Here is a 19,738-nt window from a genome sequence, read left to right on the forward strand (position 1 = left end):
AGTTAGTAGATTCTTTTCTTTTTATCTTTTAATCCTTTAATACTACTTGTACATAATATTTATAGATTCTTCTTTAACTATTAAATATAAGATATTAATACTGTTATGTATTGTATAATATCCAAACTTTTAAAAAGTTTTCATAATTCTTCTATCTGCATTGTAAAGCATTAATATTACAACATAATACATAATATTATATTGCTTACTACTATCATCATATATTATAAACTATCATGTTCTAAAACATGAACATCTCGCATTATTTTTATCCATACCATAATGTTAACATTACCACAATTTAAATTCTCCATATAAACTTAGTGATCTTTTTTTCTGTTATCCAGCAGCATCAATCGAACAATCAATTCCTCGATTTTTCAATTTTTTTCCATTCACCGCGTTTATTTTACTTGATCTTTGGCCTCGCGAAGAAACGGCTCGATTCACCAATACAGTTATTTAACAAGGGGGTTTTCGACGCGGATAAGCATCGTTCAGGCGCGGCACGCTTCGGCTGCTCGCGCCTAAACGCGTGCACGCCCGGAACGAATTAAAGCCCGTCTCTTTTTCTGACCGAGCGAACCGTCCGTTTTGCTCGATTGAACGCTCGTTTAACGCTCGATCGAGGGACTGTCTTGCCCTCTGTTTTCCTCTCGAAAACCGACGATTCACACCGATTATACCCAAAGAGACGATTTTGCCTCCCTTTGGATCTCGTTGAAATTGTTGACAACCCTTTAGTAAGGAGCAGCCGAGGCGAAATCAACACTAGTAAGTATTTATTACATTTAATATTGGAATGTAATTACAATTTTCAAAATTCAATTATACGCGAATCAGGGATACAAAATAAATTTTCATAATTGGAAAGAAAGAGCGAAGGATTTTTTTTTTTTTTTTTATAAATTTGATTTTGTAATTGAAAAACTCAACAAAGAATCAAGCGTTAAATCTTGTTTATTTTTTAATTTCTTCTTTCATACGTTTATAATGTAATATCGTTAAATTCGTGCAGAAAATTGAAAACAAAACAAAAAAAGAACAAAATTCCACACAGATCTCTTCATTATCGAGTTCTCATATTCTCGAGGACACGGCCGCTTCTCAGACAAAATAATTCGAGCCGATAATTAGCGTCATTAGCGAGACGTCCCCTCGTTAAAGCTGGTTGCGTGCAGAGAAGAAGGCAGGGAGAGAAAGTTATAGGGAGCACGTCGCGTGCTCGAAGAGGTGGGTCTCGAAATCCGCACGATAATTCCGCCCATTCCGGATCCGGCCCCTCCGACTAAATCCTTTTCCGATTCTCAATGCTACTTATCCCCGTTGCAGAGTCAGTAGCGTACGAAAAAGGAGAAAAATAACCTCTGGAATCACCATCCCTGACTAAGCTCTCAGTTGGAAATTTCTCTCGTGAAAATACGGATCTAACGAAAATATGAGGCTGAGGGAAAGAGTTCGGTCGATATTCGATACTCTCTTCTCTCTCTCTCTCTCTTTTTTTTTTCTTTTTCCATGGAATTGACGAGTCTTCGTGAGCTGGGATGCTCGGAAGGATAGAGAGATGTGCAGGGAACCTTTTTTCTTTCTTTTTTTTTTTTTTCATTTTACGTTTCATATTTTGCATTGGGTATTCGATTGTGACTGCGAATCGAGGGTGGTTTAAGCTTGGCTATTTGTGCAGGTGTTTTTGTTAAATCGAGATTTCTTTTTTTCTTGACAAGAGGAGGTTAAAATTAATTTTCGATTTTCAGTATTGATTTTGATGTATTTTGATAAAAATAAGTAATTTTTTTTATATGCATTTGGATCGTTTTGTGCATTAGGAGATTATTATTGGTTTGTGTAACAAGAATGTAATCTCTCTTCTTGCATCTAAAAGAGAATAAAATTTTTCATGAATGAAATAACAATATATCAATTGTAAAATTGTATGTCTCTTATTCTCTGTTGAGAATAGAAAGTCCTTATTTTTCGATATTTTGGTGTATAACATATTTTTTCAATTTACAGTATTTTTTTTTCTTCAATTTTCAAATTGAAGATTGTGGAAGAGTGGACATTACAATTATGTTTTGGTTATCTGTTTTAAAATTAAAATCTATGCAAAAAAAAAAAAACTTTTCATTTCTCATGCCTTTCGATAAACATTGTAAAAAGTTCTCCGTCCAACTTTTACGATCTTACGTCGGCAAAAAGAAAAAGGAAGGAAAGGCGAAAGCGAAAAGTAGAAACTACGAGATACAATTCCTACGAAAGGGGACTGCCGCAGACTAATTTATGCGATAGTTCGACATCCCACGCCAATGTTTTAGGGGGTCTGACTGCCGTTTTCCCTTACCACTTGCACCCTTATTCCCTCTCGCTCGCCTCCCTCCTCTACGGAGTTCCAAGGGAACAAGAGGGGTAGAGTTGTGAATCAATACAAGGGCCACCCTCCCTCGACCGACTGCCTCCAACGATAGGCTCAAGACGGCTTGTATCTCTCTTTAATAACATTTATTTTTAGCCAAGTTCTCGTTTCACCTATGATTTCGAAACGTTTCGAATTTTTCCTGAATAAATAAAAAATTGTTGGAAATTTTTATAATCTTCTTGGCACTGCAGCAATCGAATTCTTGAAATTTAGTAATTTTTTTTAATAAGTAAAAAACGTATAAAATTTCATTAAGAAATTTTATCGTTGATTTTTTTATTATCGGATTATTTTTAATTATAAATTTGAACCACTCTGTGTCTTATAATAATGAAAAACAGGAGGAATTTTAGGGAAAATAATAATAGGAAGAGCTAATTTTAACTGACTGCGTTTAATTATAAGTTAAAAGAAGTTGGAGGATCTTCTTCTAATACGACACGAGACACGAGAGATTCAAAGAAAACGAGACACTTTTTAATATAATGCCTTAGTAATATTAACCGATTATTTTTAATTATGAGTTTGAGACAGACTTCAAGTGTCTTTCCAACTTGACGTGAAAGATCGAAAAATTGTTTCAATTTCACATCTAATTTTAACCAATTCTGTTTAATTATAAACTCCCGAACAGCCTTTTTATGCTACAACTTTTACAAATCAATCATTTTAATTCCAATATTCTAATCCGACGTAGATAAATATTCGAAACAAAAAGCAGAAAATTCAAAACGAAAAAATAAATAAATAAATAAAAAAATAAAACAAACCGATATTTTGCTTCGATCTATACGAAAGATTCAGAATGAAAAAAAAAAAAAAAAATTTCGATATCCCAAAAACTATACTCCATAACAAACGAAGAATAATATGTTTGAATTTACATCCCCGAACATTTCAAACTGACCAGTCACCAGTGTCGTTCAAAGAATTGGAACCAAGGAAGACAGTGTTTTTATCAAAGACAGCGTTTCTACTCGACGTTTGCCCTCTTCTCCAGCATCTTCTCCTCCTCGAAACTATTCCATAATTTCCATCCAACCCCTGGATCGATGCCCCTCTCTCCATTTCGATACGATGGTTTCCGGCCCGCGCGACGGAAGTCGAGGTCCTCGCGTGTCGGAGATGCTCGATTAATTTATCGCTCACTCGCCACTTACGCGATTGCGTGCGCGCGATTTGTTACGCTCGAGAGGGTGGCAGAAGATCCGAGCGTTACAAATCACGCGCGAAATTCACAGTGGAATATTAATGAATTGCTGCAAAATATTCGATCGTTGGCGCGTAATAATTGTTTATACATATTCGATTATTTGAAAAAGATTGGATTGGACCGAGAAGTTATTTTTCTTTTTTTTTTTTCACGATGAAAAAATCCCTATATCTGGTAATTTATTTGCAACGTCTCAGATATTTCGATTTCAATCAACAATCTGTTTCACTCTTATGTATACTTTTTTCCGTCCATCGTTATATGATAATTAAATTTTTTATCCTTGGATTAAATCCTTATAAAATTCTCTAGTTTCTTTTTTTTCATTTAGGGAATTTTTTCCCAATAATTCGAATCGTCCATCATACTGTGTAAAAATGTCACGTTAAATCCTTCGTTTCTTTGATCATGTATTGGCAAATAATTAAAATTCTCGATTTCTCCCTTAATTAACTGTTGCACGTTTTTACGAATCTCCAATGTATTTCAACGAAAATTAATTCTAACTATTCACTTCTATTTCCGTTCTGGTATTAACAAATTTCTAAAAATTCCAAAGAACATTATAAATAACACTATTAACGATAAAGATAAAATCTTTTCTCCCACATTTAATTTTCTTCAACACGTTTAATTAATCAACGTTTGGAAAAAATCATTAATCATCCACTTCTGCTTCCCTCCAAGATCGAATTAACAAATACACGCTCCCGAAAGTTGGTTCCTCCATTCTTCCAGAGTTTCACAAACTCTTCTCTTCCCTTCCCTCAACTTTCCAATAGCCGTCGTGGAACCGTCTCAAAACATATTCGTGTCTCACAGACACGAGCGCACTTTTCCAATTCCGGAACAAAGAGAGGAGGAAAGTCGTCCGTCGGCGGAAGTCTGTCTGAGAAGGAGCAATTATCGCGACGTATTCCAGACACCGCCGTTCTTATAATTTCAATGGGGCCAGACACGGGGCCAAGAAAATTCTGGCCAAGACTCTTTACGCTCGGCTCGGTCGAGCCAAAATCCGGTTCATGCTTCATCGAAATATTCTGGAACCTATTCCTATGAATGATACGTTCGATAAATATGAACAACCACGAAGAATTGGCTTAAGATCGTCCATCCTTTTTTTTTTCTCTATGGATGCATTAAAGAAGGATACAGTGAATCGTTTTATGAATGATTTTAATAAATATAACGTTAAATATTCGTACATTAATTACGTGACAATTATACATTTTTTTGAAATATTCTTTATTTTTAGGACAATAACGATAGAGGGCGTGAATTGTCGAGTCGTTTTCTGTTTCTTTTTTTTTATTTATCGTGTTTAAGGATAAATTTGTCGACTTTTGGAAAATTTTATAATAATAATAATAATAAAAATTAACCTAGATTTCTGTAAACAGCATTTTTTCTTTTTAAAGAATAAAACTTATCAATTAGACGGAAATGAAAATAAATAATCTTTATAATTGTATTTTATCATTTGCTCTTTTTATTCAGCTCATGACTCGACCCTTTCGGATCCTTAATTTTTACATTTTCTTTTTTCCAATCCTCTTACTGTGTGTTCCATCCAGCTTTGGTTTCTTCCTTCTCTCAGCGCTTATTCCTCTTTTGTTCGCTTCTTATGTAATTTCTAGGCTTAAGTCGAAGACTTAAACGTTGCGAAAGTCATTTGCGAAAAATATAGTATTCAAGAAAAGCAATCATAGAACAATGATTGTACGCGATTATAGAGATTAAATTATTGCGAAATGAACAAATTACTACGTGAATAACGTAGCAAAATTTTTATTCAACTTTTTTCAACTTGAATTATAATTATGAGAGATCAATATATTTCTTTTACAAATTAATTTAATTCGTATTAGGATTTTGATTTTTATCATGCTAAAATTATCGCAACACTTATCACATAACGAAATTATCAAATTATCATCCTTTTTTCCACTCTTTCTTCTTCGTAAGTAATCCTCCGACAACAAGCATTATAATAATACATTTTAACAAACACACTTTGCTCTCCGCCATTTAATAAATACACTCGAATATCGCGTTTATTGGTTCCTGCACTTTATTTTTCGCGTCTGTTGTACCGTTTAATTCCATTTCCCACCTTTCACGGTTTAACAATTACCTTCGTCGAAAAGTCCAGGGAAAATTCCATTTTTTAATTCGATTCCTGCCCCTCCCCCTTTTTCCTCGTAACGGCATCAACTGGTAAATTTCAATCATCGATTTCACGGAATTTCAAGCTGCCTTGTTCCGGGATTCGCAACGTTTACGCAGCCAATTCCGGATTTTAATGGAAACCGATGATTACGTACGATGATTAAATTAATGATTCAGCCACGTTTCAACGTTTAATCTTGTAACGGCGAGTTCAATCCAGGCAATGGCCAGGTGTTGAAATTATTTCAAAAAGTTCGGCCTTGGATAGAAAAAATTCGAACGGATCGATTATTGTGATCATAGTTTCACGAATTCACTTGATCGTATTACTTGTAACTGGCCTCATATCCGGTTTACACAGGATATTAAAGAGGGTGTATTATTCTAATTGAATTGAATTATAATACCTCTAATTCATTATAATTGCACGGTTCGAAATTCTAGTATTGAAATTGATAATTCGAGCGTTGTTAATTTCATTACGGCGATGCTACACCAATTACTGAATCAACGTTTGGTGGATATTACACTTAATTGTCCCCTTTCTGATTTGACATGCTACGAATAATATTATTGTGTAACTTATTTCCATTTGGATTAAATCGGTCTTGATTTTCATTTTTTATTCTGTCTCGATTTGATTAAAATCGAAACGATTCCGTTTTGTATTCAATTTTCGTTATTTATATAAATATTGAATTCATTATTCAAGATATTTCAACACAAGGTATGTATAATTTTAGTTGTTTTTATTTTTAATTACAATACAATTTCTTTTCAATTGTTCAATTTAAGCAAACGATTAAATAAATAATAAGTTTCTAAGGAAACAAAATTTGTAATATTTTATATATCAATCAATCTTCTATAATTTTAATTTCTCTAAAATTTTAAGCATGTGAAATTGATTCTAAATATCTAATTGTTTTTAATTTTAAGAAAGTTGATTTTCTGACCGAAATTGATAAATCAAAAAATATCTTTAAGGTTATGTTTTTTCACTCATCTTCTATTTCTCTTCGATTAATTGCACGAGATAATAAATAGGATGCAATAAAAATCGAGCATGAAACGTAAGGGAATATTTCAATTATCGTTTTTTTTTTTTTTCTTTCGATGGAAATTTGCATCGCGAGACAGATCTATTACGAGGATAAGTGTGATCTATTCTCATCCATTTCGCTGACCCCGGTGAGAAAAGACACGTTTCGGTGTCCTTGCATTCTGTTCAGCTTCAGGATCCGGTGAACACGTCCGTCTTCCATTACGATAAGAAAAATATATGGCCGGATCGCGGATACATCGGCGATTTATTTCGCGAAATAAGCAGAAAAGAGCCTCCCTTGTTCGCGGAAAACTTTCGTACCGATCGATCGACATTCTACGTTTTTTAGGTTAGTTTTCGCTTCTATTTTACACCGTCGGTAAAAAGTTCAGTATTACCAATATATTATTCCAAATATATAAATCAAAATATCTGAAAGATAATTAAATTGGAATTCTTTTATTTTAAAAAAGTAAATGAAATTACTAATTGATATCTGCTCGATTTCAAATTAATAATAAAATTGAAAAAAATGTTTGATACGAAAAGAAAGGAATACGATTTCATATTTCTGGATAATTATTTGAAAAAGCGAAATTGAAATAAACTTGTGAAAGAAAAATTGTTATTATTTAATCTAGAATTGAAAATTTAATATTCTTTCATGTATGTAAATACCTCGTTTCTCTAATTTACAGAATATTATCTACATCTACAGTAATTTTGGTAATATTTTAATAACTAACTAAATAATTTTATCGATAATAAATACAATTTTCATAAATATAAAGATTCGTATTTTATATTATATTTTTATTATATAGTATTAATCCAATAATTCATTTAGCATAAACTAACACTGTCACTAACCAAGAGGTGTTCGCAATATTAAATAGAAATTAAAGAGGCTAAAAAAAAAAAAAAATGAAAATTAACAGCTTTTCTATATTCTTTAATAACATAAAATATTTATGAATATTTAAAAAAACATATTTAATAAAACATGAATTAAAAATCATAATTTTATATTCAATATTTAAAACAAAATTACTACAAACAACTACAAATATATTCTTCTTCCCCCAACATTAATTTCAAATTTATTACATTAACTTTTCTCCAAAAATTGCATCACGTCAAAACGATTTTTTTATTTCAACAATAGAATAAAATATAAATTGTTTCAAATTCGAATTCATCATAATCCAAAATTAATCTACAGTTTTCCATCATTCTCGAAACTCGTTCCATCACCATGTTCCAATGCAAATCCAATTCGATTACTACTCAATAATTAATATAATAATTAAACCTGGAAATAAATGAATAATTCATAACAACGCATAACTATCCCAACGAATTTATTAAAATTCGTAGCTATGATTTATCTTATATCCCTATTATTTACAAAACGTTCCAAAAATGCAATAACAGAAATTTTCTCTCTCAATAAACGAACCATATAACCATCGTAATAACATTATTTCGTCGACTTTAATTGTCGCTAATTTTACGCCTGCAAAGGATAATGGCGGAAAATGAAGGGTGGTTCGATAATATGGAACAAAAGAAAAAAAAAAAAATGCAGAAATTTCCAAGTACGGAGGTTAATCGCGAAAGAGCATCGAGCCTGATATTTCTCTCCTCATCTGAGCGTTAACCTTTTCGTTTTGTTACATAAGCCACGGTGAAAGTAAGGAACGTCCGCCTGATTCTAATTACGTTATACACAGCACGGATGATTTTTCACTCGATTATGAACGATCGATCGATTTCTTTTATAAATGAAAGTTGAGATTGAAAAAAATTTGTCTTCTTTTCTTTTATATATAGTATCTTTTTTCAAAATATGACAAGACTGACTTTGTCATAATGATTTCGATTTTCGTCGAAACTAAGAAAAATAAATATCCAACGGTAAAAATATGATATTTAAAATTATTAATTTTTCTGTTCTTAACGTTGAATGGAAGATTTGTTTTATTTTATTTTATTTGAAGTATAACACATTATCGTTTTACATTATTATTCCTTTTTATTTCATTCGATTGTACAAAGATTGTAATATGTCAAATTTACATTTGTTTTTCTCTTTTAAATGAAAATATCCTTTTTCATTATACTTGTACGAGAAAGATTATGAAATGATCGAAAATTATAAATAAAAATATATTATCCAGAATTTGTTTCTCTTCGTTAATGGAAAATGGAAAATGGGAATTTTTTCTTTCTTCTCTCGTATTATTTCGCCGATATTATTAATATCAAAAACAAAAAAAGAAAACGAATAAAAATTTTTAACAAAAAACACAGCATATAAAAACTTTTAACCTCTTGAAACGAAGAATGTTAGAATATCTATAGAATAATACATTGAAATAAATGCAATAATTCGATAATTTTTTTTTTTTTTTTACCCTATAAAATTCAATCGTTCATAGAATATTCCATTAAAACATAAGTTCATTCCACTTCACAAATATTTGGATGCCAGGATATACATCATACATCACCCAAAATCGATTAATTTACAATTCACTGTGCACACACATATTTCCCCATGTCTCAACTTGTGCAAAAGTAAACTCATCAAACAAACATTACACTATGCATTATTAATTACAAGGATCGTTAAAATTCTTATTAATAATACAACGATTCGTACACATCGAACGGGCCAGCAAACGATCGATTCGTTTATAGTTGACGCTTTGTTATTCTTTCTTATTATCGATACGTCTTCCCTCGTATATATCGGTTCTTTTGTTCCTGAAATTCTTCTCCACACAATAGCGCATTCTTCCATTGTTTTTCCCTTTTTTTTTTTTTTAAACACTTTTTTTCGACTTTTTCAAATTTCCATCGCTCGAATTCCTTTTTATACTTCTTCTAAAGTTAATCAAACACCAACTGCTTCTATTCTTCTCTCAAAAATTCGAAAAGAAATAAAATCCAACTAACACCTAATCTAATTCTTTTCTTTTCTTCCATAGCATCCAATACCGTTCATTCCATAACCAAGTATTGTTATCTTCTTACATCACGGTCACAAACAGTGATTTTAACACGGATTTAAAATCTCCTTTCCGAACGATCATTATTCCGTTCGTTCCAGATGCATGTATGCGAGAAGTTTTTCGCGTGAATAAAGCGATTCGAGCCGGCTGAGGAGGGAGAGAGACAGAGAGAGAGAGAGAGAGAGAGAAATGGCAAGGGAGGGAAAAGTTTTAAAAGTGAGCGGAAGTCGCGAGAGGAAAAAATTGAGTTTCCACCGCGCAGACGGCGAAAAATTCTCCTCAGACTGAACACAGAAGGATTTCGTTTCGAGAGGAAGATGGAAAATAGCTGATGAAATTCGCGATAAGTTGGAGGGGATCATCTCTCTTTCTTTTTATCGAGGCTAGCGCGGTAGAGGATAGATAACACAAATTGATAAAAGATTAAAAAAAGAATTGAGAAGCTAGGCTCTTTTTGAAATATACGTTGTTCATTGTTCCAAGATTGTTTTAAGAGAAGAATACAGAATTCAAGAATATATTAGAAAGCAAAATTGAATTCCAAACGAAGGAGAGGGAAGAAAATATCGAAGAGTTGGGAATTTCTGTTTCCAAACTGTACAAAACATCAGGATACATATTGTTCCAAGTAACGAAAACGATTTTTCGATTTTTCCGGACCAAAAACCCGTGAAACGCGACAAAATGGCGGCCGGCCGAAAGCATTGAAACTGAAATCGGCCGATTTTGTTCTCCACTGTCGGTGACAAAAGCGCGCTTTCGAAACGCAGTTCAGATTATCGTATTTTGCGAATTATGCGGCCGCCGGGGCAACCATGTGTTCGTTAATAGCGAGTAATAAGAGAGATTGGGAGGGGTTGGCAGCTGGAGAAACGTTTCTGGGAATTATAATTGGCATTTCGAGCGTGAAACGCGATAAATAATGTACGGTTGGAAAATTAATTAATATAAAAGCACGGTTTAGTTCGACGTGCAGTTTCTGATCATCAAATTGCAGGGGGCATTTAAAATTTTCAATACGTTTTTTTCTTTCTCGTTTAACAACATTTGAAAAATTTTTGATCATAAAATATCGTGAAGTAGGTAATATTATTTAACGTATTTTACTTAAGTTCAATTTCGAAATTATTGTGAAATACTTGGATATATCATTTATGTTAAATTAATTCCAATCAGAGCGATAGAAATGAAAAGCAACATTTAAAAATTATATATCTAATCTCTATCATTTTATCTACATTTAATCATCAAATTAGTTGAATTGGTTACTAAAAACTTTTAATTATTTTTTCAATAAGATTCAAACATTCAATATTTAATCAATGTTTCAAAATTGTCGATAATCTTGCGAACATTTAATAAATGATAATATTATATTAATATTTATCGAATGCTTTTTAAAATTTTAATCAACTTCAATAATTTAATAAAGTATCGATAATTTTGAATTTTCTTGTTGTTTGAAAATTTATACGAAATGTTAAATTTCATCAGATTTAATGAACTGTATTTTACACGAGAAAGGGATAAAATTATCAGAAATAAAATTATGATGAAATAAAATTAATATTAAAAGGAATGATATTAAAAAAATTAAATTTCTTCTTTTCTTCTTCTTGTTGATTAAATTCTCAGAACTTTGATTGTATTGATCGCGAAAATAAATGGTGGCCTGTAGACGATTTCATAAAATATGGAGAATTAATATGGAGAAATTTGAAGAAGAAATTACTACAAAGGATATTTTATTTGACGAATATTGAAACGATATGAATGAAAATAACTAATTTTATTATATTTCCGTAATCATTCATGGAATTTGTTATTTTATCATAAAGGTGGAACACGTGTTGTATGTTTCGTATACATAAAATTTCATTAAATTTATATTATCATGCATTTATTACAATGTAATTATGGCAATGTTCTTGTTAATATCGCATATTAAATATGAACGACATTCTCTTGATTAGAGACATGCTTCACGTTTTCAAAATTTCGATATTTGAATATTTCGTATAATATTTTGTTATTTAATTTTTTAAATAATAATATAAATAAATAATATAAAAACCTCATGATATATCAGCAAGTTGTTGATACACATGCTATGTCCTCATATTTTTATCTTCCTCGCACTGCTTACCTAAACAAATGAAAATGAATATTTTATTAAATATTTCTTCAGAATTGCAAATTATTATACAGAAAATTATGTTGAATTATAATTTAAACTTAAATATTTTAGTTTAACTTCTAAAGCTGTATTCATATTTTTAATATTCCGAATTGATTAAATTAATAAAAATCTCCTTTTTCTCAATTTTTTTTTACTTTTATAGAAAAAAGTATAATATACTTTTTTCAAGCTTTAATAAAGATTGTTGTGTTTTAAATAATCTTTAAAACATCGTTGATCTCCAAGATCGTTGTAAGCAATATTTTTTCAGAAATAAAAAGAAATATATGTCAACAATTTTATTTTAAAAGTACGATTAAACTCTATTAAAATTAGAAAAAGATTTAAATCGCTGATATTCCAATTAATAGATGAAAACCTATTAGAAGTTTACGCTTTAAAATGCTTTTTCGATACTTCTCGACTACATCGTCGTATAAACTCTATTAAAATTAGAAAAACTTCAAATCGTTATAACTTCGAAGATAGTGATTTCCGGTTAACGAATAAGCGATCATTGGAAGCGTGAAACCTTATCCTTTAAAACTCTTTTTCGTTCATTCCGAACCGACTTCTGGCTCCCAAGATATCGTCGTGTAAACGAAAAGCTAATTTTTTTTCCGTTTACCATCTTTGTCTTTGTCGCTCACTCAGATCTTTTGCTCGTCTCATTAACCTATCCCTAAACTGCAGACGAGTGGAGAACGTGGCGCATATTTCTAGGGAAAAATATAAGTCACTAGATCCATTCCTAATCTCTACAAAACGCTACAGGATACTTTGAATCCTCATATTTCAGCAACCAATTGAGATATCGGGATGAAACAAAAATTGGCTTCAACGGCACAATTTCTCCTACTTCTTGAGCGGATTTTGATTTTTGACAAAATTTTTAATTTTTTCTTACACTAATACGAATTATATATAGAGAATAAATTTAGCATATATTAGTTTTCCATTTCCACAAACTTTAATTTCACAATTTTATAACTCGACTTTTGCTTGATTCTGATATATATCCGAATTTCACGAGAGTCGAAAATCTTGGCGGATTTCATTCAACGGCGACGTGGCATTGTTCTATATATAGGGAAGATATTCCACCACGAGTCGGGGGTTGATATTGTGCTCATCCGTGGGGGGTTGCACGACGTTTCATAAGACAAGCCCGCCGTGTCAGCCGGCGTATCATATTCCTCCATACGCTTACTTACGTGTACCGGAATTTAGACTCGAGGGTAATGATATCACAACCACCCCACTGACACACCACCCTCGAACGTAACTTCTCTCCTGGCTTTACTCGTCTCCTGTCCGCCTTTCTTCGGGGAAAATGCAATCGTGTCGTTGTACGAAGGTTCTACGAAGTTTTTAATGGGTCAATGAGGTAGAGATAGGGGGGGAGAGTGTGGGCTTAGAAGATCTTTTGTCTGATGGAGGAAGAAGCTCGTTGAAAGATGATTGTGAATTAGATAGATAAATGATAGGTAAATCAGAGAAAGATTCACGAATAATGTAAGTCGATGTAATGAAAGCTTCAATCGATAATTCAATTATCTTATATCACAATCGTCGAGTATTATGTTCCTTTTTTTTTTTATCAACGATATCCTTAGATCTGCAATCCAAGCAATGCAAATTAAAAAGTATGATCAAAGAATAGAAAATTGTTTTACTTTTGAAATTGTACTGAAAACTATTTTGTATGGCAAATTTTATAAATAACAAACATAGTTTTAACTTATATGTATATAATTCATCCGAAAATCGTTTTGTATTTCAAAAATACAACTTAAATCATATGTTTAATCTTCGAAGATGACACGAATCAAATCAGATTACGATATTCCATATTGAATTAAAATTACCAAGGATTACTGTAACAATTACAAAAAACAAAACTTCTCTGAAATTTCGATCAAAAAATCAACTGCTTCCAAGGGACGGATCACACAGATCTTTGAAACTTTGGCTGAACTAGTTCTCGAGAGGACAGGGTGCAGAAAATCGGGCTGTATGGGTGAGAAGTGACCCGGTGTTTGAAAGGAATTTTGGGAAGTGGATCGGGGTTGGAACGATAGCGGTGTTTTGGGGCGGCTTAGGAGGGTCGAGCGAGGTTTCGAAAGGGTATTCTGAATAGTAACTCGCTTGGGGAGCTTGAGAGAAGGGTTTCGAAGAGGGGGGGGGGGGATGTTAAGAACTGATTACTATTGAATCCTCGAACAGGAGTTGTTTCTGCGGTCTGAAATTCCTCCTCGAGATAACTTTAATTATTTTATGCATTCATTTCTGTTTTATTTAATTTTGAAACACAAGTTATTTATTTATTTATTTTTTTTTTTTGATATATCATTACTTAAATTGTGTTAATGAAAAGTTTCCTTAATTTTTTGTACTCTTCGTAAAATAAAGCATTTGTGATACACTTATTTTTATTTGTCAATGCCACTTCAATAATTTGACACAAAAAATTGAAAATCTTCGAGACATACGCGTGAATGTATATAATATCCATAAATTGGATCAATTAATTAACAATTATTATTCTAATTGCTCGTAATATATTATTCAGATGACAATGAATAATATGTATTTAAATGAAAATATTGAAAATAGAACATTAGAACAAATTTAATCTCTTCGAAAATGGGGCTTCAAATATACAAGAAAAATTGAAAACAACAATGATCTAACATCATCGCGGTAAAATTCATTTTATCCACTTTAAATATTTTGAATTCTTCACACCTTTAGTACACTATACACCTCTACTTATCTGATCCAAAATGTTCTCGTACATCGATTTTCATGTGAAAGATATTCAAAAACGAGATGCCATTCTGCGCCAATTTTCCAAAAATTTCACTTTCAAAAGATTTCGATCGTCCAATCCTTCGTTCAATGTTACAAGCAAAGCGAATCTCTACTCTGAGACTCTCGAATGGGTGCAGGGATAGTGCAAAGGGTAGTTAAAAATCACAAGCGAAGAATTATTCCCCAACTTCCGCTCTTCCCTTAATTAAATTAACGGAAGCATCCTTCCTCTCGAACATCTTTTAATTTCCAAATCGAATATCAACGCAAATTTCAACTCGACCCTTGATTCCTCGTGCTCTTGAACTCGTGAAAGAGAGTTTGGGGAGGGAGTGATGCTCGACAGGCAAACGCAGAAATAATTCTGCATAACTCCTAAGGGGACGCCTCTGTGTGTGCAACCCTCTCGACGCTGAATCCTCGAGCCACCCACCGACTCTATCACTTTGTCAATAAGTCAGTCGCCGCGCACAACATTATGTCGGGATCGATACACGGTGTACAAGTTGTTCTGGAGCTCAATGAACTTCTTTCGATTTGTCGTTTTTTGTTAGAGGTGTTAATTTTTCTTTTCTTTTTTTTTTTTTTTTTTAGTAGGAAAAAAGTTTACAGAACGAAGGACTTTATGAACAGCACAAGAACACTTGCAAGAGTATTAAGTATTTATATAATATTATTTGAAATATTTTATTATTAGTGTTTACATCGAATAGAGCAAGTGGTCATTGAATTAAATGAGGTTATTGAGGTTGAAACCCGGGTATTTTTATAATGTTTGTCAGAAAAATGTTATTCGTATTGTGGCGATATTTATAATTGCTGCAAATTTATATTAAATATATATTTTTGCCATTGAAAGTCATTTATAGGTTCAATGAATTAAAACATGATTAATAAGATTAGAAATTATCTTTAATGATGGAAACTAGCCTCTTTTTTCTTTTATTATGTAAGAAGAGAATATTATTGTAATTAATTAAACTTTTGGAAATTTAGAATAAAGAATCGTAGATCGTATTATTACAATGAAACGATAGATTAATACAGAGAAATAAATTGAATTTAAAATATAAATTAATGAGAATTTGAAAAATAAACTATTTAGCAATGAAAGTTAGTTTTTTCATAGAAGAAAATAATAATATTATTCATATATGATTGAAAAGTTTTGTTAAATTCTTGGAACGAAAGAAGAATTTGGTGAATTCATTCATTGACTCAAAATACGATAATGAACATTCAATTCTCACATCTGCTGTATTATATTTTACCTTATTTGAATTTACTTTTGAATATCATCAGAGTTTAGTGTCTCTTTCCGCGAATCGAATGATCGAATCAGTAACACATTTCTATTTCTTTCACAGAGATCGGAGGATACTTTTTGATAAGAGAAATTGACCCATTTCCACTTTCGTAGTTCTCGAATCTCTTGAATATTTTAGATCGTGGCGGGGCCGTAACTTCTCGGGTCAATTCTCTCTTTTTTCTTTCTTTTTTCACCCCCCCCTCCCTCCCTTTTCATTCCCCGAAGTTACTTCGAATCCGTGGAATTCTCCAAACGTGGCAAATGAACCGTTTGACCCCGAAAAATTCGTATCGTAACGAAAGATCGTTTTTTATCCGACCGATCACAGAATCCTGGAAACAATGAACGTTTCGAAGAAATAACGAAGATTATAAAAAGGAATTACATCCTATTCGAAATCTTTCTTTCCTTTCTTTTTTTAACGACGTATCAACATCATCGATGGTGTTATTATTCTGTTAAAACGAACTAATGATAACATTGCAATAATTTAGTGCTATTAACGATAATATTAATATAAATGATTACTACTATCAATGATGTAAAATGTTTTTCAAACTTGATGGCAAGGCAGAATTACAAAAGAAACAAATTGTGTGTGTCTTTATTTTTTTATAATTTATTTTTCTATAGTTTGATAGAATAAATGACTTTAAAATATTCTATATTTATTCTTAAATATTATTTTTGTTATTCGATGTCATTCGATTTGTTATTCACTGTTCGAAGAAATAATTAATTCATTTGCCCATTTTCATTACACCAGTATTTAAGATCCTGGTCCTTTCATTTCGACACTTCAACGAGATAACCAGCCAATTTCGAACAGTTTTACAATCGATACTCTAAGCAAAACCGATTGTTTCATCTTCCATTTGCATTCTACAACGAGCGGGATGAAACGTTTCAACGGAATAAAACTCGATCGAAGGATCAATCCTTTGTCAAACGAGCTCTTTTATCTTATAAACGATTAATTCAGAAGCCACGTTCACCACATTGTTCGCGAATATCCGGTTATTATACTTTCAAGTGTTTGTAAAGAAATATTTTATATGGTGCTATGTTTAATGACGACTGATATTATGGAATCAACATCTCTCTAATATCTTTCAATTTTTATGTTTCAATTTCTAGTTTTATTTTAATATTTAAAAATTTAGAATTTTTTAATCATGTTTTTTTTTTTTATATTAAGAATTTTACTAAATCAAAAGTGTTAAAAGTATTTAACATAAAAATAAAATGAAATAGCATAATTTTTTAACAATAAAAAGATGTAATTATATCAAAAAGTATAGGACAAGGATTAACCTCAAAATTGAGATTAGGAATTACAGATTTATCTAAATTTAATACTGATCATTCAAGGAATTAATTATATATTTTTAATTATATCAAGTAAATTTAAAGCAAAAAATTTTTCTTTGCAAAAATATATTACATACAATTGAATTCATAGATCTGTCATATTTTTTCATTTTTCTTCATTTTCTCTTTTATTTCTATTTACTTCATTATCCGAAAATAATCACACACTTTTTTTCATTCTGTTATCCAATCAATTCAAAATTTTTGTAAAAAACAGCGTATCAAACTCGTCCCTTCACGAAGAACTATCCTGCTCGTACCACCAATAACGAATTACCAGCAAGATTTACACTTCGTTTCCGGTGCGTTGCATCGGTTTTCTTGTTTTCTTGGGTTCGAAGTCGAAAACTATCCAGAATGACACATACCTCCCTTCGAAGCAAACAATACAACGTTTATTCTGACCAAGGGAGGAGATAGGAGGGATTTCTGATGCTTTCGAAAATTTATGACCACTCGTGAATGTTGGAAACGATAAATGGAATCGAATTGCGGAGGAACTCTTGCAACTTTTCCCTTTCAATTCGTCCGTCAAGATTTTACCATCTCCCTTCCATCGTTCGTGTTTTCTCTTTTTCTAACCTATTCTCCTTCCCATTTATCGTTCCACTGTTTATGGACATCGACGTGTCCCTTTAAATCGTGCGAGCGAAGCGTTTTCTCGTTCACGTTGCAGAATTCGTGATTTCAACAATAAATGTTTGCTATTCCTTTCACGTGCATAGTTATTGGTATTGTATTGTTGTACATCTTATTTGTTGTACATTGTTGTACACAGTTATGTTGTTGGATTGTTATTTGTGATTTTTAATATTTGCTTTGAAGTTTAAGTATGTTTCTTATTTTAGGTTAGGTTAGATTTGAAGTTTCTATTTTTGGTGCGAATGTTTTATTTGTTGCATTACAATGCAATTGTATTTAAGATATACAATTTTTTAGCAACGTTTTTAAGCAGATGAAAAAAATGTGATGGATAGATTATTTATTTATTATTGTATCGAAAGTTAAAACTTTATTCCAATATATTTTCATCTTTTTCATTTTGTTATTAACATCTATTTTTGTATCATTTTTTAATTATTTTCGAATTGGTCAATAGAATATATCTTACTAATTTCTCTATTCATAACTTTATTTCTACTTTTTTATCAATAACAATAATATATTTAATTCTAAGAAGAATAGTATTTAAGAGAATACGTAAAAGAGTTTTAACACAATAGATTTATCTCTCAATAATCCCAACAGAAGAGTTTCAACAATCTCAATCTTTATTCATCAACACACAATACATTATTCAATTTGTCAATGCACAATAGAACTGATCTTATAAATCCTTTTATCCAGCATTATTCCCATAAATATTATCAATATTCACATTATATTTTTTAATAATAAACTAAGGTTATAAGTATTCTTTAACAGTAAAGTCTTTTATATCATACATCATTAGCTTTATCTCTTAATAGTCTTAACCATTTACTTTAACACTAGCTAATCGAATATATCATATAAATGTTTCTGTCTATCATTATTTTATTTTTATTATTTCTAGAAATTTTGTCTTAATCAATCAAAATTATATTCTTTAAGAATATAATACTTCTCTATTTATTCTTTTATAATACGTTCAATTCATCTTTTTACAATTAAGAATATTTTATGAATAGAATATTACTCAATCTCTTATAACACATTAAATTTATCCAATAAAATTATATATTTCTTAAGAATATAATATTCCTTTGTTTATTCTCTTATAATGCATTAAATTCACCTCTTAAAACAGTTTTAATAATACAATATTCTTTTGTTCACTCTCTTCTCACGTCAGATTAATTTTTTAATAGTTTCAACAATTTCATATTTCATATTCCTTTTGTAAAGCAAATCCTGCTGGTCCAATTTGTCGATGGACATATCTTAAAAATCTCTTTATCTCGCCTTATTATTTCATTACAACCCAACCTCTTCTAGGGAAACTTAATTTTTCCTCCTGCTAGACCTGTACCTATTAAAACGAATAGAGGAGATGAACTTTCTGGTTAATTTGAATACCAGGTTTCCGTGGATGAGGCGTGTCTAGGCGGAGGGGTGGACCAGAGAAGAGTGGCGATGGCTAGTAGTAAACCTTCGCGAAGTTAGTGGATAATTTCCACGGATGTTCGAAATTAAAAAAGTTTACCTCCGGACGAGAGGATTTCC

At 31.3% G+C, this 19,738-nt stretch overlaps 1 protein-coding gene across 3 annotated transcripts in view; it reads right to left on the reverse strand.

Moving 5' to 3' along the window:
* Sdc (Syndecan) overlaps positions 1–19,738 on the reverse strand; it is a 160,728-nt gene that overhangs the window by 23,944 nt on the left and 117,046 nt on the right. Inside the window, exon 2 of one of the 3 annotated variants that reach the window (XM_086902732.1) lies at positions 11,935–12,006. The exons of the other annotated variants lie outside the window; for them this stretch is intronic. Within the exon in view, the coding sequence (XP_086758858.1) occupies positions 11,935–11,967 (33 nt within the window). The 5' untranslated portion in view covers positions 11,968–12,006. The remainder of the gene's footprint in view (positions 1–11,934; positions 12,007–19,738) is intronic. 3 annotated transcript variants of the gene reach the window in all.

The sequence above is a fragment of the Apis florea genome, unplaced genomic scaffold (assembly GCF_048593485.1).
Source record: "Apis florea isolate Af1SG1 unplaced genomic scaffold, ASM4859348v1 contig_2272_pilon, whole genome shotgun sequence".
NCBI lineage: Eukaryota > Metazoa > Arthropoda > Insecta > Hymenoptera > Apidae > Apis > Apis florea.